The sequence below is a fragment of the Etheostoma spectabile genome, chromosome 15, assembly GCF_008692095.1.
Source record: "Etheostoma spectabile isolate EspeVRDwgs_2016 chromosome 15, UIUC_Espe_1.0, whole genome shotgun sequence".
Taxonomy (NCBI): domain Eukaryota; kingdom Metazoa; phylum Chordata; class Actinopteri; order Perciformes; family Percidae; genus Etheostoma; species Etheostoma spectabile.
Window position 1 is genome coordinate 6,941,658 of NC_045747.1, and position 23,718 is coordinate 6,965,375.

At 39.2% G+C, this 23,718-nt stretch overlaps 3 protein-coding genes across 5 annotated transcripts in view; all 3 read right to left on the bottom strand.

Annotated features, from left to right (window-relative positions):
• The window catches only part of LOC116703626 (uncharacterized), a 3,847-nt gene extending 1,238 nt beyond the window's left edge, over window positions 1-2,609 (bottom strand). The window contains exons 1-4 of one of the 3 annotated variants that reach the window (XM_032538472.1): window positions 2,444-2,606; window positions 929-1,091; window positions 437-787; window positions 30-151 (exon numbers count right to left, since the gene is read on the bottom strand). In XM_032538472.1, coding sequence (XP_032394363.1) covers window positions 30-151; window positions 437-787; window positions 929-998 — 543 coding nt within the window. In that variant the 5' untranslated portion in view covers window positions 999-1,091; window positions 2,444-2,606. Of the gene's footprint in view, window positions 1-29; window positions 152-436; window positions 788-928; window positions 1,092-2,443 lie in introns of all 3 variants that reach the window. The other 2 variants (XM_032538474.1, XM_032538473.1) reach the window with 2 other exon arrangements.
• A 4,785-nt stretch (window positions 2,610-7,394) lies between these two features.
• Window positions 7,395-16,420, bottom strand: LOC116703620 (jupiter microtubule associated homolog 1). The gene is made up of 5 exons (XM_032538462.1): window positions 16,153-16,420; window positions 13,481-13,620; window positions 10,543-10,691; window positions 9,953-9,983; window positions 7,395-7,927 (listed from the first exon to the last, which is right to left on the bottom strand). Exons 1-5 carry the CDS (start codon window positions 16,380-16,382, stop codon window positions 7,779-7,781), a joined length of 699 nt encoding a protein of 232 aa, XP_032394353.1. The 5' UTR covers window positions 16,383-16,420; the 3' UTR covers window positions 7,395-7,778.
• Window positions 16,421-17,472: 1,052 nt separating this feature from the next.
• The window catches only part of LOC116703631 (small ubiquitin-related modifier 2), a 7,239-nt gene continuing 993 nt past the window's right edge, over window positions 17,473-23,718 (bottom strand). Inside the window, exons 2-4 of the mRNA XM_032538489.1 lie at window positions 22,274-22,405; window positions 19,308-19,379; window positions 17,473-17,824 (exon numbers count right to left, since the gene is read on the bottom strand). Of these exons, the coding sequence (XP_032394380.1) occupies window positions 17,762-17,824; window positions 19,308-19,379; window positions 22,274-22,405 (267 nt within the window). The 3' untranslated portion in view covers window positions 17,473-17,761. The remainder of the gene's footprint in view (window positions 17,825-19,307; window positions 19,380-22,273; window positions 22,406-23,718) is intronic.

Sequence of the window (23,718 nt, forward strand, 5' to 3'; positions counted from 1 at the left end):
CACACACACAGACTAAAACACATGGGTACCTTAAGGATGATGATCCGTATGAAGAAGCACATGATGATGCCAAGCAGCATTGCAGCACAGATCACAACAAACACCAGGACCAGATTGTTTTCTAATGGGTCACATGCTGAATCTGTAATGACTGGAAAGTGGGTTTAGGTTTTCTTTTGTTTTTTTTTGTTTGTTTTATTACAGTGAAAATAAGCATGGCATTGGAATCAAAAACAATCAAGCAAATAAAGAATTTATACAATTTCTAGTAGATAAATCAAAGTAAGTTTAGTATGTATCAGATACTTTATGGTAGTATGGGAAATCCCTGGACTGAATACAATTGGTCAGTTAATGCGTTGGTTAGTTACATCCTAAGCGTTCTGTTACGTGTTACTGTTGCTGTTATGTGTTTTTGTTTTGTGAGTATACATACACTGCTGAGGCCTATCCGTCACCACCAGGAGAATAGACCCTGTGCCTTTCATTTTCAAGATTTTACTGGACGCCTGGTCAAACTTCTTGTACTCGCACCAGTACGGTCCTGTGTCATTCGAGGTCAAGTTTTTGATGAAAATATCCACATTGGGGAATCCTCTATTTAACTGAAGTCTGCCTTTGAATTCTTCTTGAATGGTGTTTTTTTCTGATTTGCCGTCTCTGTACAAAACATGATACTCCTCACTGAGCCCCTTTGTCAGAGTCAGGAACTCTTGGTCTGGTTTGGAACATCTGCATTGGATAGTGACTGCTTCCCCAGAATCTTTCCATACCACTTCACTGTTCACTGCATAGAGAAAGACAAAAAATGGGTTGTTTTGTTTGATCTCACTTTACATTTGATTGAGCTTTATGAATCACATTTACAATAATTACTACCAAATACATTTATTTCATTCTTAGCCGTTATAAGCGTGACCAGTCTTACCTGGGCCACTCAGGGCTGGGCAGGAGAGGATGGTAAGGAGAGTTAGGAGCTTTAACCAGACAGCAGACATGCTGAGAGTGACTGTCGCACAAAGGTGCACTTGAATTCTGAACTCTTCAGTAGGAAATGTGTATGTGTTTTCACCCACACCAGACCATGTGACCTACATCGAGCATTTGATGTGGGCGAGAAGATGACTAAGCGTGATCCGACATACAGTTTGAGATACATTGCAATGTAATGTAGAACAATGTTCTTGAACAACAACTCCGTCTGAGACTGCACCACTTGTGTGTTAGACTGTTTTACCGCTTCTCTAAAATGGAGCTACAAAGATGAACCAATCATGGCAGTTGTCAACTATTAAATATATATAAAATATATTTTAATAATTGATTAATTGTTTTGGATCATTTTTGCAGCTTCTTCTATGTGAACATTTTCCAGATTCTTCACTCCTCTATGACAGTAAACTGAATAACTTTGAAATGTGTGAAAACAACACGTTTTAGGAAGCCACCATGGACTTAGTGCAACTGCAGTGTGAGCAGAGGAAGAACAAACTGCCTTCTTGAAACCAATTAAATAAGATCTGGTGCTGTAAAGAGAAGAACTTTTACTTAAGCTGGCCCTCAGAGAAATTAAAATCTTTAGACAGACTGTCTGTATGTTGATAAACATAACTGGAAAATGTTTTGGCACAAATACTTCCAAAATTAAAAATACTTGCTCATCAAATGCATCAAAATAAAACATAAAATGCTGTTTTTAATTAAATGCAAGCTTATTGTAATTTGAAAATACAAAAATTCATTCTATGAAAACTGATATTATCACATTTTGGGCATTTGGTATCATTAATGTTGGTCCGACCTACATTGAAAAGATGAGTTTGCTAATTTCCTACATTATAGATTTAAAGTGGCCCATCAGGAACTGTTGGAGGTGGGAGGCGACTAATTTAGGGGTGCATGCTGGGTGGGCAGCCAATTCAAATGCAACTGATGGAACTGAACCAGTAGGCCAGGGTACTGCCTCAGTTCTTCCAGATGACAATAAGACTGGGCATGAAGCAATTTTTTTTTCATGAGCGATAAATATAAGTGCAGTGGAGAAAGAAATTTTCTTAGATCTCCAACTTTACAAGCAACCAATTGAATGAGTGTAAAAACACAAAACAGTACCCTCACAGCAGTACAATACCAACAACAACCTCAAAATGTATCCTAATGTACCCTAACATGCAGTCCCAGGAAACACAAATGAAACAGTTGTTTTAGCCAAAAGACTACGATAGGCTTACTGTTTGAATGTGTCTCATTTGAGAAAAAAATGACATATTAAATAATGTATTTCAAGTATTTCAAATACACAAATATAAGCCCCTAAAGTATTTTGTTACAAATCACAGTATATTCTGAACAAATCCCATACAGAGAACATTGAAGATACACTAAACTAATGCCACTTTACCAGCTCAGTAGACAGGATCTCATCACATGTGAGCCGTCTTACCTGGGCCACTCCGGGCTGCACAGGAGAGACAAAGGACGGTTGTCAGCTTTAACCAGAAAGCAGACATGCTGACAGTGATTGTAAGATAAGTTTCACATCAAATATAAATCCTCAACAGGAAGTGTTTTAGAATTGTTTTTTTGCTTTCACTTCAGGAGTCTTGACCAACAGTCAAGCTGAAACAACAATTGAAAGTCACGTGCCAAGTTACATTATGCAACATGATGCTACACAAATGGCAACAAAAACTGTTTCAACTCATCTAGTCTCATAAAAGTCTCCTCTTAACATATAAAAAAGTCCTAAGAACTCCTACTGCTGGAAAGTATTGAAAAGTACTGATATCATGATGCCAATTTCCCATTGCTGGGTGGGTTTGGTGATGGTGAATTTTCGTGTTAAACAAAAAGAACGTTACTCTTTAACGAAAATGTCTATCTCTGTAGAGATCCTTTCCATAATGTTATCAGACACTTCAACCTGAACTCATCCAATCTGAACTTGTTAGTGGCAAAAACAACACTTTTAGTTGACACAAACTGACGTTGTGCATTTTACAGCACTGTGGCTGCTGGTTGCAGCATTCTCACTCAATACTGGACCACAGATTTCAAAAGATTTCAATAGGTTTCAAAAGGTTTTCAAGATTTTGGTTCATATTAGTCACCTAAAGACACCAATTCATGGGAGAATAGGGCCCATGTTAAACAATACTAAAACACCATTATTTGTGTTAGCACATATTTAATTAGACAATGCCTCATTTGCATAATTAAACATAATAGTTAAGATAACTTGTAATACAAAAAAAGGATTATATTCTTACTGATTTTGTCTTAGTAATCAAGTTTCATGGTAATATCTGTTGGTTAAAATATTCACCTTTAGTGTCTCCACTTAACATGGGCTGCTATGGGAAATTGGCATCACGGATATCAGTATTTTTCAATACTTTCCACTACTTGGATTTTTTTTAGGACTTTTAAATCTTATATCTTATAGAGGAAACTTTTGTAAGTAATAAACATACATTATGTCAAACTTTCTGTTGCAATTTCCCCCAAAAATGCTTGTACTAATGATGCTGAAAGTGAAGTTAAACACTAGACTGTTGTTCATTAGACCTCTCTAACACATCAGACAGAAAGGAAATATATCAGCACTGGTTGATATGTGTAGTAGAGCTTGGACTACAGTGATAGGGTGTCAATGCATGTTCTTCACCAAAAGTATGTCAAAAGTTTAGTGTCAGCAGAGAGTGGGAGGCGTCTGTTTGATTGTGTTTGCACTGCACTCTAGTGGCACCAGAACAGACACGTCTGAGTGTAAACCACTCAGATAAATTTTAAGTTCTTTGCCTAAAACAGCTGGTTGTATAGGCTACAGGATAGTTGGGTAACTCTTTACTTTAACCCACACATTTAGCATGTATGAGCACTATATATACATTTTATAAATGGATTAACACACTACAATGTAGTCATTATTAACATATGTAGTCACCAATAGGCTGCTGTGTAAACAACAATAATGAATGACAATAAAGTAAAACACAGTTGTGATAACAATTCCTTATATCCTGCTTAAAACTACATTACAGTCTGAAAAACTTAAAATTACATTGATACGCTAAATAGGGGGAATTAAAGTATGTCTTACAGAGTCTCATGAGAACAAATGAGGCAAAGTGTGGCATTCAGTGTAACTGTGACTCTGAAATTCAGTCAGGCTTATGATCAGTCCATCTCTCAATTAATCATGTACAGTATGAAGTGACAAAAACCAAAATAAATACAGCATCTTACCAAAAGAATACCCCACTGTACATTAAGGAACACTGTCAGTCATGTACTGATTGCTCACAAGTTTTTACAGTTCTACAAGATGACGACCATTAAAGCTGGAGCTGAAATGACCTCAACAAACTGCATTGAGTTGTCACTGTCCTCAGAGAATTGTAAACTCAACATCAATCCCATCAATAAAGGCTTTCACTGTCTTTGGAGATAAACTCAAAAACGACACCCACCCCCGTGCTCTCTCTACCTCCCTGTGGGACAGATTAAAAACGGTCCCTGTCCATCCCACTGCTCTTCACTCCATCAACCCCCTCCTCCAGTCTCATCCGGTTAGGGAGGTACAATGTGAGCCAGAGCAGACACTGCAACAAGGTCTTTTAGGCTCCCTTTGTTGCTACGGAAACAGCCTTGTCCATTTGCTAACCAGTGCTTCCTGTTTAGGGCTTCTGGTGGGTGGGAAGCTTTTTATTTTTGAGACCGCAAGATAATCAGCAGGCTCTGTCCGTGACCACAGAGCAGACAGAACAGTAATGGAACAGGAAGATCAGTTCTTTAATTTCTTTCTTTTGTTTCTTAATGTAACAAGATAATTATTTGGGTTGCAGATTTATAATTTTAGGAGAGACGTAATGCTGTTCTCTGGTGTTAGGATACTGAGCGACATATAAATGGGTTATTTCCTCCTACAATTCTCCTTTCTCCTCCTGCTTAGTCGCTGAGTCAGTGCAGTAGGACTGAATGGGAGTATTGATTGCCTGATTGCTTGCCATGTCCCTCAGAGATGACTCACCTCGTTTCCTCAATATGTTTCCACGCTCTCGTATCCTTTTCCTCTTCTGAGATCTCCTGGGAACACACATGGCCTCATCTGGAGTGCACATGGTTTAATGGCCCTGTCAATACATTGAAGTTGCAAATGAGCAATAGTGCTTACTCATTCATCACAGACATAAGTAAAAAAAACTTGCCATATGGCCGTGGGGGAGGAAAATGGTAATCTCCTGTCTCTCTGGAAAAAAGGATGATCAAGGGGGGGTTTCTGTTTCTTATGTGGTTTTACTGATTAACTGTTGACCAGGGCAACAGAGAAAACTGCAGTGTTTGCAGAGTGCATTTGGTTCTACAGACAACAAAATGCAATTATACACCAAACATGTTGAACTCAAAATGAACGCTGGGTATAACTATTCCCTCATTTCTTGTCTTTGCATGTATATTAGAAATTGATTGATTAAAGCAGCAGAGATCCATTCTAACTGACTGACTGCATAAATTGGGTCTAAAGGTATAATAAAAGGCACCTGACCTTCCCTTTGGGTACGGCATATACTAAAAACAAGCCTTCATTGAGTGCCCTCCAACATCCTGGTGTTTCTCCAGGGCAGGAAGTTCTTTTCCTGATCTTAAGTAACCTCTGCATGCCTTTCAAGGCAGATGAGGGCTTAAACACACTGCTGTGCCACAGGGTTTGGCTCTGAAGGAGCTCAAGTTGTATTTATTTTCAAAATTAGTTTTGGTAAAGCCCACGGTGAGCAATAAAATACTTGGATTCTGAGGGTCAGCACGGCCTGTAAAATAGCTAATTTCTATCATTCCCTGTTCCAAAGAGGGTTATCGCTGCTGAAAGATCCTTCGCAGTAAGAGGCTTATAAAGAGTCAACCACACACAGACGTTCAAACCAAAGTCACAGCGTAAAAACAAAATGACTGTATAATAGAGTCATGAATAATCAGAGGGGATATTTTTTTTACTGTGAGACCCTTTTGGGATATGGCAGGTTCATCTTTACATCTTCAGATTTATCTTGGTTGAATACAGTTTTACTAATTTAAGGACTGAACTGAGGTCTAATGATGAATCGTTACTTTTTGGAGTTTATTTGGGAATCCATTTATCTAATAACTTGAACATCTAAATAAGCGCTACTCTCTCACATCTGCCACGCATTCAATATGGCAACTATACCCATGCTCTTAGCCGTGCTAATTATATAGGGGCATTGCTCTCTCTGGCTCTGATAGTTGAGTTCTTTGCATGGATTGCACCACGTACAGGTCACTGTTTCTCAAGCGTGCCTTTTGTATTTCACAATAAGGGCAGAAGAACAAGTGCTGAATAAAAAAATTATAATTTGATAGAAAGTTCTAAAACACATTTGGTTAGTTAGCTTATTCCCCTCAAAAAGTTGCAGAAAGCCTGTGGCTAAATTGGCTCAGTGGGTAGAGCAGGTGCACGTGTACATGGAGGTTTATGCCTCGACGCAGCGGTCCAGGGTTTGAGTCCGAACTGGGACGATTTCCTGCATGTCTTCCCCTTTTCTCCCCAAGCTGTCCTACCAAAAGGCGGCGGAAAACCCCCAAAAAATAGTTGTAGAAAACCAACCATTTTCTACAGTATTTATGACTATTGTCATGATTCATCACCATTTGAAGTTCAAGGTGTAACTCAAGATTCTCAAATTAGCATTTAATATTTAGATAACTATGATCTATAAATATGTGAGAATATGAAAGGCGTTTATATTGGAATTGTCAAAGAAAAAAAGTCCAACAGGTGACGGTAAAGAATGATTGGTGTACTATATTCCATTTTCCTAATGATGATCAAGAAGGCCAATGTGCTCAGACAAGCATTTCCATATAAAGACATCTTTGAGGCGGGCTATTACGGTTATTTTTCATGAGTAACATTACATCTTGCATGATTCACGTCATCTTTTGAATCAGAAGTTTGTTTTAAACATCCCAAGATTCTCAACTAAACGCAATGCCCATCTTAAATCAGAAACACTGTTAAGAGAGCCAAATATCCAGTGCATGATGTCATAAAAAGGCAGTTTCTCTTTTAGCAGAACTGTAGGCCGCTTTCGTGATTACTTTGGCTGGGCAGATTTCCAGTCTCTGCTCTCAACGGCAGCAGTCTTCAGGCTCCACCTCACTGGACATAAATAACATTCGGCTCCATGTGTTAAGACATTTATGCACAGTTAGTTTTATATCTATAGTTTTTATACTTATCTACATTCATTTATGTACGTCCGTTCTACTCAGAAAAATTCAGTTTAGCAAAACCAAAAACTTTTGATGCTATGGTTTTTTCGCTACATAAAAAAAAAAAAAAAAAAAAAAAAAAAAAAGTCAGCCACAGCAAATTCATATCAATCTTTATTGTATTTAGAAATCCACGCATCAAATCTTTTTTCCTTTTCCATTTACAACAGGGAAGAATGAAGGACAAGCTAAACGTCATGCCTTTTCCAGCAGGCGCGATGCACTACAGGATGGCCTGAAATGGAAGAGGGGGAGAGAGATACATAAAGTGCCTTTGTCAACAGTTTTCTTCTTTTAATAGAAAAAAGGATCAAAACAAAAGGTTTGAGGGTGGAGGGAGAGGACACCGGGGTCCACGGACGTGACGGCGTGAGTGCATGTGAAGAAGGTGACAAGTTGAGGAGGAGGAGGAGAGCGGTGGGGGTATTTATCTTTAAAAAATAAAAAAAAATAAGCGTTCGAATGAAAAACAACAGCAGGTGGTTTCAACCCAGGATGAGGCTGGACTTGCCGCCAGGTGGGTTTCTCCGGCTGCCGGCGGCAGCGTTGGCTCCTCCCGACGGGGCAGCGGGCTCTGTCGTCTCCTTGTGCTGCTCTGGCTCCTCTTGCTCCACCTCCACATTGTTAGGACACTCTACAGAGGCAACAAAAAGACAACACATTAATCCAAAGCATGCAACAGTGGCCGGTATTTAATGAATGCCATCACAGACTGCTTCTGAATATGTGAATAAGTCCAGCTAACAAAAACGTTGAAAATTCCACAGTAAAACACCATGTTTATCTGGTAAAACAGACTCTGGACGCTAATTATAGTAGATGGCATAACTTATTCTCAACAATACTGCCCTACAAAAGGCAGAAAGCATCAATTAAAGAAAAGCCGAGGTTGGCTTAGGGTGTTCAGGGTAAATTGGTTAACTGTGGAAAAGATGGGCAGAATGTAATGGCTTCATTTTATGTTTTTTTAAACTGATTATGTCTTAACTTTAAAAACTTCGACATGGACCAGATAAGACCTTTAAAACAGCACACTGCATTTTGGAAAAACTACATGGAACATGAACGGAAAACAGTATCAACAAACAGACTTTTTCAGTTTTTTCAGCTTAACATCTACAATTTGTTAATAACGACCCTAAAAGCAATACAATCATTTCCCATTTAAAATATGTAATTTAGAAGTAGCTACTGCTACCAAGATGTTTTTAGTTTCTTTCTTTTGCTGAAATTATACACTGCAAAGAAAACTGCAATTTTTATGTTTGTACAAATGTAAAACTAAATTTTGACTTAATATGTAGTAACTGCAAGAGTTAAGTGAGACAAGCCAGTTCTGTAATAAAATTACAGTGCTGAAGCAGCCCAATGCTTGTAGTCAATTAGTGCCTAAATTACTGTACAATGTACAAATTCAAGGGGACTTTTGACTTAAATGTTACAAATAAGGGATTTTGATTGATTTTGATTTTAAAATCTTTTAGGCCAAACGGACATTCACATATTCTCGGCTTGATATTAGATTGAGTGGCGGGGATGCATTAATTATAGTATTCCAAAACTAGTGCCAGAAGCTCACATATTTTAAACTCTTTGGGCCAGATTTACGTAAGCTTTTCCACCTGTTAGGCGCAGATTGATGCATTCTACCCCAAATATGAGCTGTATACAAAAATATACAGAAAAAAAATAGTTGAGATAGATATATATATATATATATAGATATAGATATATATATAGATATATATATATCTATATATATAAATAACAACTTAACATTTAAATGTAAATAGAAATACAAATGCTTAGAATTATTCTTTAATATTTAGTCATTTGTCCTTTTATTTCCACATTTATTTATTCTTTATATAAATCTCTTTATTATTATTTTTTATGGCATTCCTTTGGTACAATTTTCTTCGCACTCGTGGCTGCCTTTTTTCTCTGCAAGATATGCTTGTTTGGTTACACTTTACTTGAGGTTTTCTACATAACAGTGACATGACATTGCCATGTGTTCATGACAGTGTCATGTCACTCTTCTGTAGAAAACTTCAAGTTAAGTGTTACCACATGCTTTAAAGAACACAAGAATGTGAAGAAATAGATAAGCTACTCAGTTAATAAACTGAAGTCCTCAATATGTTTCATTCAAACGTTAATACACATTACACAAACATGCTTCAAAGTGCACACACATTCCAATCCCATTTAACAGGATGGCATATAAGTGAGCTTTGATTTTTAAATGCTCGTCTAGATGTGCGTTCTAACCCTCCATTATCTGAGGAGCCAGCCCCTCTCTTACAAACATGCACCTGGAGGTTAATAAAAAAGCTTTTCATACTAAGTGAAGCCTGCTATCAAAGAACAGCTGCTTGACTACAGACCATCACGCCATCATGACAGGGGAAAACAGCATCAAAGACATTGTGTGGTGTTGACTTAGAAAGGGAGACTGTACTGTATCCTAAAGTCACGGTATGCCAGCAGCGCACGATATTTAGAGTCAGTGAAAGTGGAATTACCTGATCTGTTATAGTGTACCATGGAACTATTCACTGAGTAATCCAAGTCAGGCACTGCTGTTTAGACATAGTGAGCGTGACAGACACTTAAAAGCCTTTTTATAAACAGCTCAAGAATTCAGGATACTTACCATCATTTGCTGGTTCTTGGCCATTCACAACCTACAATCAAAACATAAGACAAGGATATCAGATACCCTCACTGAAACATAGAAAAAAAGGCTTCTATATCTGAATCATATTACTTGTGACCTCGGCGTAGGATAAAATGTTATTTAGCCAGAAGAGAAAAACATGTACAGAAGAATAATTCTTTCAGAACACCATGCAGAAGGATATTGTTCAAACAGAAGCTTCTGCTGATCCTGACCCTTGAGATGTTATAGGTCTTATAGGTAAGCCAGGTTGTTCTTTTTTACCCATTGTATCTTGTAACAGTAAGTTGGTTTATTTATACCACAGTTATATAAATAAATTATAACAATTTCTACAGACACATTCCCAGAATAAAAAAAATTAAACCTCCACAGGCATTACAAATGTCAGTGGAGAATATCTCTCAAACAACATCCTGGGTCAGTTTCAAATAGACGGATTAAGTCATCCCCCCCCCGATGAATGTTCCATTCAACTGTTTAGCACTATACTTAATCTATGACTGTGCTTTTTGGCCCCAAACTAGACTGGGGCTCTGTTTTAGACACAGCGTCCTGTCAAGTACCTCTCGTCTCTGGTTCCAGACCAAGGCTGCCCCCGAGTTGTGGATAGTGGTCAGTTCCGGTTCAGGGTTCTTGGGAAAGAGAAGAGGCTGCTGGCATCGTCTAAGTGGAGCTGAGGGCTCCCCACAGATGGTTCCTGCGGCTGCCCCAGCTGGGAGGGTAAGAGACAGACGGATAGAGCAACAAACTTATTAAGGATTGTGCAGTGTATTTGTTTGTTATTTTATTTGCATAGCCAAATATCACAAATTTGCCTCAAGGGGCTTTACAATATATGTAAAGCATATAAAACCATTTATCCTTAGACCATTGATTCAGATCTCTCATACACTCTATTGGAGCTAGACAGTAAACACAAAAGACAAAACATGACTCAGGGTTAAAAGCAGCAGAGTCATACCATATGGACACTAATCCATTTAGCCATAAAGCCCATGAGGCAACCATGCTCATCAAAAGATTCATCTTCTCAGATTTGACAAAACATCAACTTTATGGGTGAATTTGACTGAAATAACATGAGACAGAATCACTGAGAACCAACAGGAAACACCACTAAAGCCGCTTGCGCCAGATACAGAAACGCAATGGAACATTTCCAGGCAGACAACATGAATGCCAAAACTCGCATAACCCTGTAGCGCCTCTATTCCCCGTTATCAGAAAGAGCATTAAAACCCAGTGTTTGGCCCACTGTGGGGAACTAAAGCCACATAAGGCAATAGCCCAGCTCTAGTCCAGAGGGCCAGGGAGAGGACAGACTGGGTCTTTGTCATGAGAGGAACAACGCCGGCTGAAGGAGAGGAGGAGCAGCCATTGTTGATGCAGTGAAGTGAATTAGTCACTGTTGAGAGCCTTGATCCCTCAAGAAGAGCTTCTTCATTACTGGCTCCATATTTCTGAGTCTGATCAATTATCTGAACAGTAAATGGAAGTCGGCCAATCAAATGCATTAGCTTGACAGTGATGCATTAAGTTATCACCACAACAACACATATCCTTCTACTTAACTGTATAGATCTCCCGAGTCCATGAAACAAATGTATAACACAGACCTCAATGGTCAAGAAACTTGAAAGCAGAAACAGCAATCCTGCTGCTGCTGGTAGTGTTGGCTTCCTCCCTGATTATAGTGTTCCTTATGTGGCCAGAAGCTGAGGGCACTTGAACAAACCACCAGCTCTGGTATCTGAAAACTCTAAAATCCTGACAAACAACCTGACAAACTCTCTGACTGAGTAAGAATATGCTTATGTGTCAACAGAAATATCCACATCCCTACAGTTGAACTAACACTACCAACAGTCATAACTCCCATTAGAAGATTTTTTTTAAACCCCTAAACCAACTATAACAATTACTCCTAGTGGTAGCCATGAATACACTTGATTTATCATCGCCTCAATACTATTAAAGTTCATGAAATTTCATTGATCTAAACATTAAAAGATATAAAAACTAAACATGTCTTTCAAGAACTAATGTCCCAGCCACTTTGAATAATCCATAGAAGATGCTGTGAACAGTTTTCATTGGAAATCCTTTTAATGGAACAAAATTGACCCTATAAAACTGTTCAGTGAGGTCTACAGATTATGCAGAGTAAACAAGACATTCTCCTGACATTGTCTGAGGCTGCCAGTACCTAGTTGTCTAAGAAGCCTACTACTTAAACGCAACATCTCTACTTCTAATAGAGGGAAGTTTGTAGCATTTCCCACCTCCGTTTCCTGCAATTTCATAAAATGGCAAAATGCATTAAAAAGGCATATTTAAAAAAAGGACCTACTCAGGACGCCAAGCCAAAGCAAACAAATCTGTTCATCTATACTAGGAGGTCATACCCAGGCCACACAGATCACACAATGCTTTTAAAACCTGTTAAAAAAAAACAAATCTGGCTCAGGCAGAAACAAACATCCTCATCCGGTTGTATCTGTTTAAGTAGGAATACTATGAGAAGGCTCCCCTGAACTTGACCCAAGTGAAACAATTACTTTTACTGCAAGCAGCTGCTGCCCATAAAGGTCAGAGGCTTAAGTAATGATTTTAGGGTAAATTCTTCATTGCCCACACATCCAGAAAATTTGATACACAACGTAAACTGTTTCCCACAAAGTGGCCAGTGTGAAAACATGTGATCCCTTGCTAGTGAGTAACTTCACAGCACAAGCTGACTACTGCACTGAATCTTCCTCTTTACGCACTACATCAAATCTTTAAACCTTACCAAGAAACTAGCTATCCCTAGTTTAATAAAGCAATAAAGATTATGCATACTAAAGAGTGAATTATGTTTGGCTAACATTGTACCTGGATTCTTAAAAACATACTGGCAGGCAAAATTATGTCAGACTACATTCATTTTTAATTCAAGCGTATGTGGCTGTACATTTGCAGTGACATTGACAACTAAGTCCTTCACTGGTCTCATATATTCTACTGCTGCATGTAATTGCCTTCCCTCATGTAATCAAAACAAAACTTCCCTCATGTCTATACAAGGCATAGACATTTCACCATTGGCCAATTTTTAACTGACCTATTTCTTTCCATTGTGGGCTGATCTGTATCCCCATCTAACAAAGCCTAGCTTCAAATTACCCTTAACTTAGTACTGCAGGGCTTTTTTGCTTTTCGCTTGTGGTATGTTCTTTCTGACAACCTAAATGGAAAAATACAGTTAGTTTCTTTTTCTTGCTCAAGTTAGAATAATTAAGTCCATAGTTTGTTTTGCTTACTTAAGGCTTCTAGTAGTTCTGTCTACTTTTACAAGATTGAACTTGCCCATACATAAGTGCTTATACACCCTTCCTGGTGCATAACACAAACGACTGCTAATGTTACCTTGTAAATAAATCTGTTTTCATTAATTTGGCTCTGGTATTGCCACATGGAAAGTGAACTTAGATAGGTTAGAGTGATGTTAGATTGAGTTACTGGGTGGATTGTTCCTCCGATGAGCATGGGGGTCCTCGGGTTCTGCAAAGATGTTGGAGGCCATCTTGTCCTTGCGGGGGGTTGAGTTGTCATCTGTGCCAAAGGAGATGCTGGAAGTTCCGCCCGGCGGTCGTAGTACCCTAAGGAGCAACAAGGCAATGATGGATTATAATGTCATTTTATTGACATCCTACTCCCATCCACCACTTTCAGGCCACACTAAAAAGCAGGGCCTTCATGTCACATGGTACTGATCAGCTGCACTGTGCAAAAAAAATAAAATAAAAAAATCAACAGACAGATATAACATGAGGACGCCTCAAGCTACGTATAGCCTTCTCCCTACTCCACCCCAACTCTTTTATACACATACCACACACACAAAAACACGGGCTACCAGCAAGGTCTCCGCTCTCTAAGCCCCGGCTGTCTGCTTTTCAGACAGACAGTCACAATCTCTGCCCTGCAGCTGACTCTAGTCACATATAATCAAAGAGTTAGCTTGCTAGCTGCTGCCTCTCCTCAGCACAGATTCCTTTGCAGTGACACACGAGGGGTAGGGGTCTGTTCCTAGTAGCATTGTTATTTCATTATTAAATGAGTAAAACAAATTTGATGCCCCTATTAGTTCAATATTGCACAATAGAGGTGAAAAGTCTGATGTTCAGAGCTAATATAGGTCACCTTATAGATTGTGCTAGAACAATATGTATATTGTATGTGTGTACGCAGGCATTCTACAGTGCCTGCATGCAGGCCAATGCATGGTAAACAAAGCACCCAGAACCTTCTCCACCGACATTCCTTCAACCAAAAGCTGAACAAAAGGAACACGATAATGAATAGGGTAACCCGTTTTCCTTGCTGTGCTGAAGGACAGTTGAGGTGGACAAAAAAAATTGGTGTGTTCGCAGAGCCCCTGCTGGACCCCTCCCTCTTTTTCAGCAAACTCTTCACTCCTAAGAGTCCCTGAAGCCACCAGCTGACACACTGCGCAGCTGTCCAAGAGCCAGGCGGGCAGATGGAGTCCAAAAAACAACCCCGCTCTCAAAGCAAAACTACAAATAAAAGCAAGAAAATAACACACTGGGCTGTGGACAGCATTGGCGTGAATTTTCTCAATCAATTCCTGTATACACACACACACACACACACACTAATAATCGTCACACTTGGCTGTGACAATAATGCCTAAACCAGACTTCACCTCCCTGCCAGAGGATGAGCTCATGCTTTCCACACGGATTGGGATGCGGGAAAAGCTTTTAACTGCCTGGCAGCAGACCCCACCCTAGAATGAAACTGCAAATAATATCAATGAAATGGCATTAACGTTTGGAAGCTGGAGGGCAGCTTCAAGCTGGTGGAGCTACTAGGCAGATATAACTGAGCTCCAAAGCAAAAGATGGCATGGTCGATAAGGCAGGGTGGGAGGCTTTTGATGGCCTACTAAGATTTTAGCCTAATTCTGCTCAAGTGGATGCTGTACGGATTCCTTTGGTCGGCTAGCATCAGAAATGACCAGCAGCTCGTAAAAAGGTCTTTAAGAAGCTAAATCAAAAGAGCCAAGGAAAGATTTACAGGCTTAGCTAGCGCAAAGCCCCCACCCAAGCCCCTGCATCAACCGAAAACAGCATGAGACTTCAAAACGCTTAATGACTCACTGAGATTTGACGTGCTCACTAAGCAAAGGCTAATGCCGGCAGTAACTTACTAGTTTTCCCAAAATATGCCCTTAAACAATGACCCATTATTGAGGCAGCCGTAAATTAAAGGCAGTTTTATCTGCATTGCTCTCACTGCAAAGGGGCAGGGATGCTCCCAGACGAGACGCCTCACTTACTGGAAAGCTATGACTGCGTGCTTCGAGGATGAGTGGCCCTCCTAAGGTGTTTTCCCATGAATATAAAGATTTAACAGATAGTGTTTGCCAGACGAAGACAGCAGCGTAGACATGTCTATTAAAACTACAAAATGGGTTATGAGCATTATCCATTCCATTCGCTCTAACCAACAATGAGCCATATCGGTGATAATGACAAATGCAGACCCAAGTCTTGTCTAGGAATCTTCCTGCAATCAACCACGTATCTGGACTCTCGCTCCAAAACTCGAGCTTTTTTGCTTTGGTGAAACATTGCTACAAAATCCACACTTAATAGATTAGGCTAAAGGTCGTTAGCTAGCAACTCCAAAGAACAGCACATTTAGAAGTCACCGCAGGAGAGGAGCTGCGACTTGGCCAACAAAAAGTTATTTTGTAGTCGACCACAGCCAGTTAGCCAGTTAAAGCTGACGGGCTAACGTTAGGTAGCTTTGACCATTTCTCCCCGCAATATACATGGAAATGGAAAACACCCCTTCGTGTCTCTTTTCTCTCAAACTCGCATGCCTAGCTAATTATTCTACAAAGCCAAGACAGGCGAAACTAACTAACTTGGGTTAACGTTAGCTAAAGGCTAAATGGTGCATCAGTCTCTCAATAAGATTAACTTAATTAGCAAGACTATGTGACAGTTTAGCTAAATCCAGAAAAATCCCTCGCCAGGCAGCAGCGGGCTAATGTTAGGTAGCAGGCTGCCTTTAGCAGAAAAGAGGCGTTTGCTAGCTGAGAGGCTTGCCCGCATCACACTTCTTTTGTTCCTCCGTGAAAGGATTTTAGCTCTTTTTACCTGGAACTGCTTTTAGAACCAGGTTCCATTCCTTTATAGGTGGTTGTCGTCGTCATTTTAATAGAGTATTTCGAAGCCTCGGCGATAACAAATACACAATGAGAAACTAATAAAAACAGTCCTCCTCCTTCCCCGCAGAGCTCCGACGGGATGAAGACTCCACCCGACACTGACTGAACATAACGAAGACCAGATCCATGGGTTCTGCGGTGCCAGCCCACGAGACCCATCCCACCAGCGTTCGACCCGCTCTGATTGGACAGAACATCACAGAACTCATCTCTTATTGGACAGAACCTCATCGATCGCCTTCTCGTTGGTGGCAGGTCTCAGCTTCATGTCAGTGATCTGACAGTGTAGTCCACATTCCTGTTCTTTTTTCTGCTATCTAAAAAAACATCGATGACAATCTGCTAAGTGTTTTAAACTGCGATGTAAGGGTCAAGACAAAAACGTGGGTGAGCTTTGACCGGCAACTGGTAAAGATCTTGGGTCTAACACAGAGGTTAATCTTTTTTAACCGAGGACCCCTTACAAAATAGAGAATATAATGAGGACCCCTTATGTAGGCTATGTACCTTAAAATAATTTGACGTAGCCTATTTTTACACTTCTATATAGACTTAGTTACGTGAACAATCATCACAGAAATTTTTTTAGTAGCCATGTATAAGACATAATTGCAAATTCTATGAGTTATAGATTTGTTAGATTAGAATGTAATACTTTAATACATTTCCTTCAGGATAAATAAAGTATCTAATTTATGAACGATTATATTCAATTTTTTTGTTGAACTATGAAGCATTTTGTAAAATAAATAAATGAATACAAATTTTCTATATCATGACAATTTAAATGAATTAATCTGAAACATGTTCACAGACCCATGGAGACGAAACCCACTTTGAGACCAATGGTCTAACCTTCATTCTTAAAAAAATAGGCAACAAAAATTACTATCTGGACTTGTGGTCTTGTCAAAGTTTTACAAATGTATTTTGAGTTGGTTGTATTTCTGAGGAGGGGAGAAAAAGTCAAACAATCACACTAAAAAGCAAGACAAACGTAATGTAAGTTTGGAAAACTTTAACTGAGATCTCTTCAGGCTTCCTAAACTGTGAAGCATGGCCTAGTCAAACAATTAATCAAACATTTCTCTATACATTCACTACTATATAAAAATTTATAAAATCAAATATTTCTTCTGAAAGTAACAGAAACCAAAGCCCTAATCCCAAACTGTGTAGACTGATTGCCATTCCCAAAATAGTACAGTTTAAGAACAGATTTTCTGGACACTAACCAGCCCAGCCCAACGACAATTGACCAGTAAAATTAGGTTTATTAATTCTTACTCTATTAACAATCCTATATGTCTGCAACCTTACAGAAGAAGTCCTTAACATTTACCACAATACAGCATGAGCAAACATAACCTGGGTGTGGTTTATGTACAAAAACAGAAAAGTAACAAGGGTAATTCAAATACTATACAGCAGTTGTTTGAAGCAGAGAAACCTCTTCTCCATGGAATCGTGTTGAGACAATAGGAAAAGTTGCAAAGAAGCAGCCGCTGTGAATCACAGGCCCGGATGGTTGGTTATGATTATATGAGGCCTCCTGTCTGTTGTTGAAACACATCAATTGTATCTTCATCTTCCATTTCCAACTGTTAAGAGAAAAACGTTGTGTAAGCTTGTGGCACATAACTTTGATAAGCCTGAAATTCTGTGCAATCTCTTTGCTAGATTTCATAACGGTCTGCATTTTGTGTATTTATTTTTTGTGTATTTATTTATATGACAAATTGGCAAAGTATAAAGTAAGAGATGTATTATGTGTAGAGAGAGAGAGAAAGAGAGAGAGGTGGGAAGAGCCGGGAAAAAGCCAGTCTTGTGTCAAGATGTTGCAGTTACATGTTGTGAGTGCCAAGGCTGATAATATATGCTTTATTCAAATGTGTTGTTTGCATGCAAAATAGAACCTATGCAGCCAAAATAAAACAGAATTTGTTTTTGGCTTTGATGACTGCATTGAGCTCAGTCAGGCTTGCACAGCATTGCAATACAATGGAAGTTGTGTCTACTTCAGCCATTCGTTGCAGCAAGTGTATTGGCATCTGCTTAACATGTCATATTCAGCACAAGTTCCACAACACGGCACGTAAAACATAGCTTGTTGTATTCTGACAGCCTGAGGCATCTCCACGCTCCCCATGTCAGTGTGTCTTAGTCTATATCGACGACGTTCCACTTCCTGTGTAGTTCAGGTGCCGCCGGAAATTCGGCTGAATGTCCATCATTTTCAGCTGGATGTCCACCCGCTTCTGCTCTCTTTGAGTTGGCATTCCAAACACCGGTTTACTATGGTTAACTGCTCCTCAGATCTTTGCAGGGTAATTCTAGGCAGCTAGCTCCAATCTGAGTTATCTGTTGCACGACTAAAACAACTTTTAAACGTACACGTTCCACCAAAACAAGTTCCTTCCTGGGGCTACTATTTTGCAGTAGCACCATCATTCTGCCTAGGGCTCAAGACGATTGTGATTGGTTTAAAGAAATGCCAAATAACCAGAGCATGTTTTTCCCCAATTCCAGAATTCTGTGTGGACTAGCCAGACCCTCCTCCGCAGCGCTGTGGAGAAAGGTCTGACAATGCGAGACTAGCTTGTCTTTATGATAACGCAGGTGTGTGTCTGGTTTCAGCCTTCAGACATTCCTACCACACACTGCTCACTGTACGTGGTAGAAATGTCTTTTATTTTATCGCTTAGTGCCTGTATGTTCTACAATAGGCCTACATGTATCAAGACTTGGTCACACACTAGACAGATTTTTAGTTGTGTGTGCACTGTAATTACTTTGCTTGCATCATGTATTTCACATTGTAGAAAGAAAAAAGGGAACACCAAAAATCAAGAGGTCCATTAGGAGCTTTCCCATGACAGAGTATCAAAAAGGATAATGCATACCTTAATTGATAAGGATGGCACAAGTCCATTAGCACAGGTAAAGACACATGAAACGCATAAATTATGTTTGAGCCTATTATAAAATCCAGGCAACATGGTGCCCCGTAAATGTGTATTTTTAGGCATACTATTCAGTCTGTTTTGGGTAGCTAAACTCACTGTCTGAAGGTTTCCAACTTACCTGTGATGGTGTGTCCGTCTCATTTATTGGCTGTCCATCAAATCTGAACCTGATTTGCCGCATTGCCAGTCCCTGGAAAGACAAATATAAAACGTTTGATGTAAAATCAAAGACTCATTATCCACATTCAATTCCATAAATTGGAAAACAGACAATGCTAGTCAGCTGACTTTCACCAACTCCTTGAACATTTGAGCCAAACAGAGGGAACGAGGACAGTTCCAATAAAGAAATCATATGCTCAAGAGAACAGCAGCGTAAAGGGAAGTCTTCATTAAAAATTCTCATTTGGTATCAATTGCTGTGACTTCTATTTGATACATGAATGCAACATTTTCCAATGATTTTAGTAGGAACTTCCTCTAAATGTTGTCTTCAATGAACTTGAGCACTCCTGCAAGTTTACTCTCTCACAATGATAGACTACATGAGGTAAATGCGTAAAACTGAGTTTTTTAGCTGAGTGGGTCTCAACAATTGATTGGTTACATGTTAGCACTACCATTAGCAAACACTACACGTTTCCTTCTAACAATATATAAAAACATTTTTTTGTGTAGCACATTTCAAAGCAAAGTTACAAAGTGTTTTACAGTCAGAAATACACAAGTGTAAAAGACATAACAGAACATTAAATTACAGTCATATTTTGTAAGAAAAAGTTGTATGATTTTTAATTGTCACAAAATCAATTAGAAAAAAACACCCTAATTTAGTTATTTGTAATTTTAGTAACTTGATAGTTACTTGCTTTTTCATACAGCGCAAGCAGAGCATTTCATGGACATCAGTATTCTAAAAGCCAAGAAAATAATCTAGATACTAAATCAATATTTGTAGTCAACGAAAGTCTTCATGTCAAATGAAAAACAGTTAAAACCAGATAATTCATTAAGTAAGTTGGATTATAAATTGCCAAGACATCACTATTTGTTTGTTTAGGGTTAACATTGCACTATTTAGAATGCTGTAAAACCAAAGCACAAATTACAAGTCACAACAAGCATGACTGATAAGTGTGGAAAGGCTGAAATGAATGGCTCTTATCAAAGCCTTTTTTGTCTTCAAACAAGATTGAACATGTGCAAACTTTAAACAACCACATGCTTCCAATAATAATTTCCATATGGTGTAAATGCCGCATAACTTAGCAACATATTTAAGCATTGCTCCACACGGTCTACAGTTGGAAAGAGACTACAAGGCAGACATTTTGACATGCACAGCATCTCAAGTGTAATTAATAACTTTAATAATAGCTGGAATACATTTAGGTGTGCCAGTTCCAAGGTCCCCAGTGCACACTGGCTCACTGACATTGCTGACTGGGGACCTCCACGTACCTTCATTTACACGCAAACGGAGAATTCTCCTCTAAAAATTAGTCTTTCTAAAACTCTGGACAGAGTGGAGGTTTTGGAAATCTTTTGCACGTTTGCATGCAAACTGAGAAACAAAGAGAAGAGAGAGGAAGTGATTTGTTGCTGTTGTTTCTGTTTTTTGGAATTCTGATTGGCTAACGTGGGCTTCTCCATTACACTGCCGCCTACAGGTTTTCACATGCTCCTGACGGCATTTACGGCATATGAACACGGGTACGTGTAACCCAACCCTTTTCTAAAAAACTGACAGCTGTGCAAAATGTTATTTTTGAAAACAGAGGTTGAAATGTCTCTTTATTAAAATAGCCGGCCAACGTGTAAACGTAGCCTGGGACACTGGAATGGAAGGCAGCCCTCGTTAATGTCATTAGTTAAACCTGTGCTTTTCAGCATGTTGAGCGCTGCATGCAGTGAAAAAGGCCAATTAAGAGACAGCAGGAGTTCTGTCAGGGATTCACAAGAGAGACTGTAGGTGTCATTTGCCCAACTTATTGTTTAAAAAAATCCAACTGAGTAGATGTATTACATGTAATAGTAAAGTTGCTGCACCTTTTTGGAAAGGCCCTGAACACCCAAAGAGGTTTTCTGATTTAATCTAGTTGATTCGACCTCTTCCAAGGACTGCTTTGTTGCATGTGTTAGGGCAGGACAAATTACAACTTTATCATTCTTTTTTTTATGATTCTTTTTTGTAGAAAATATATGACCTAATAAATTCCCATCCAAGCTCCAGCCCACCTTCAACCTGAGCAGGTCTAATCAGCCCGAATAACTAAAATCACCTGTGTGGGTGTTCAGAGGCATCAACAAAAAGATTAAAAGCTAGAGCTTGATTAAAAAGTACACACAGGTAAGGGTGAATATCAAAGCTATCCTACTTTGGCCCTTTTTTACGTCTGGGGAGTACAGGGGCACACACACATTCACACACACACACACATTTGGAGGCACAGGTGTACTAATTGTGCACCTGACCCAGGTATGTTGATTGTCCTAAATTTACACATTGATTAAGGAAGTTCCCTTTGTCCCTGAGTGCCTTGACTAAGTAGTTGATTCCATTTTATTTGATATTCAATTGTAAAGTTGCATCTCTCTATTTCTGACACTATTATGATCTATTAAAGTAGGAATGTATTGATGTCCTAATGTGATTCAGAGTTGTTTATACTGTCGATTTCTGTATTCAAGAGAATGTGAGACTTTAATTTGTTTGTAAAATGAAGACATGAAACCACTCAACTACATCTTACTCTGAAGAGAAAAGAGAATAAATGCTTTCACATGGAACCTGTTGACTGCTTCTTCTTCTGTGCTCATCAATTTAAAGTCCAGTGCATTCCTGTAAATTAACTTAATTACAGATTGATCTTAAATTACCAAGTGGCAGTATACACAGGAAAACACTCATTGACCTCTTCACATTATAGAAAATGATGGTCAACTGGCAGTATGTGGTGAGAATTGCAATGCAGTAATTGTTATTTGTTACCATTGGTTTAGGAAATAAACCTATAACATCATCTTGAATGTTCACAATCAATCAGCTGTGTCTGCTGTTTGCTGATATTGTGCCATGCCCACCTGTCTATCGCAGTAGGCCTTCATGAGTTTGATAAGCGGCGTGTGTCTTTTGATCTTGAACTGCACTATAGATCCATCCTGACCTGCTACCTTCAGGTTTATGTGTTCATTGCTTTCCGTCTTGACTGCTTCCTGGGGGATGAAGTCAGAGAGGAAAAAAAACAGTTAACACAGCCATGCAAGGAAACCAGAGCTAATTAATCAGCCGGACAAACAACGACAACAACAAAAGTTAGGCAAGCTTGGATTTAGAAAAAAAATGCAGATTTTATTAACTACAAACAATAGCTGCGTGAAGCTGACACCCCACCCACGTCAAAAAATTCAGCAAATAGTCTGAATGGTTAGTGCTCCGTTTGTGCAGGTTTGTGCTGTTAAAATTTTCGTTTGTGCAGTTTTGGTTTCTGAGATATTAAAAATTATTTTTTAGCTCCATCTAGAGTTCACCATCCCCCCATATTGCTCCAAAACAAACCAAAGTGGGCAGTTCGTTAGTGCTCCGTTTGTGCAGGTTTGTGCCGTTGAAATTTTCGTTTGTGCAGCTTTCGTCTTGAGATATTAAAAGTTATAATTTTGGCCGATGACGTCACCATTCCCCCATATCGCTCCAAACAAACCAAAGTGGGCTAGTTCGTAACTGCCCAAACCTGCACAAACGGAGCACTAACGAACTAGCCCACTTTTTGTTTGTGGAGCGATATGGGGGGATGGTGAGTCATCGGCAAAATTATAATTTTTAATATCTCGAAAACAAAAGCTGCACAAACGACAGGTTTAACTGCACAAACCTGCACAAACGGAGCACTAACGAACTAGCCCACTTTGGTTTGTTTTGGAGCGATATGGGGGGATGGTGAACTCTAGATGGAGCTAAAAAATAATTTTTAATATCTCAGAAACCAAAACTGCACAAACGAAAATTTTAACGGCACAAACCTGCACAAACGTAGCACTAACCATTCAAACTATTTGCTGAATTTTTTGACGTGGGTGGGGTGTCAGCTTCACGCAGCTACAAACAATTGATTTACAGATTTACACAGTAAAGAGTTGCATTTTCATCAGTTTGGACTCAGTTTGGAGTAACTGATTAATAATAAAAAAGCATCCAAATTAAACTGATTAAATGAACTAACAGGTGCTTACTTTAGAGTGGGTGAACTCTACCTCCAACATGCCATTAAGGTAAGGGCACTATGTAATGTGTGAGGCAATAGATTTGAGTTTACTATAGACTTTCTACCAAGGCAGACATCCCTTTAGGAGCCTACCTCATAGGCTAAAATTAATTTGTCCATAACTTTAATGTTACATTAGGTAAAGATGGAGCTCATTACTATACTGCCGGGAAGCAGTATCATCATGTAGGGACGGCTGTGGCTCAGTGGTAGAGGGGTTGCCTGCCAATTGGAAGGGTTGGTGGTTCAATACCTGGCCCTGCAGTC

Excerpts from the sequence above, each read along its gene's own strand:
- LOC116703620 (XM_032538462.1), bottom strand. The coding sequence starts at position 16,382 with ATGGGTCTCGTGGGCTGGCACCGCAGAACCCATGGATCTGGTCTTCGT. Across the intron at positions 10,692-13,480 it reads TCGGAGGAACAATCCACCCA|CTGGGGCAGCCGCAGGAACC; the intron begins GTAACTCAATCT and ends TTACCCTCCCAG. Across the intron at positions 9,984-10,542 it reads TCTGGAACCAGAGACGAGAG|GTTGTGAATGGCCAAGAACC; the intron begins GTACTTGACAGG and ends TTTTGATTGTAG.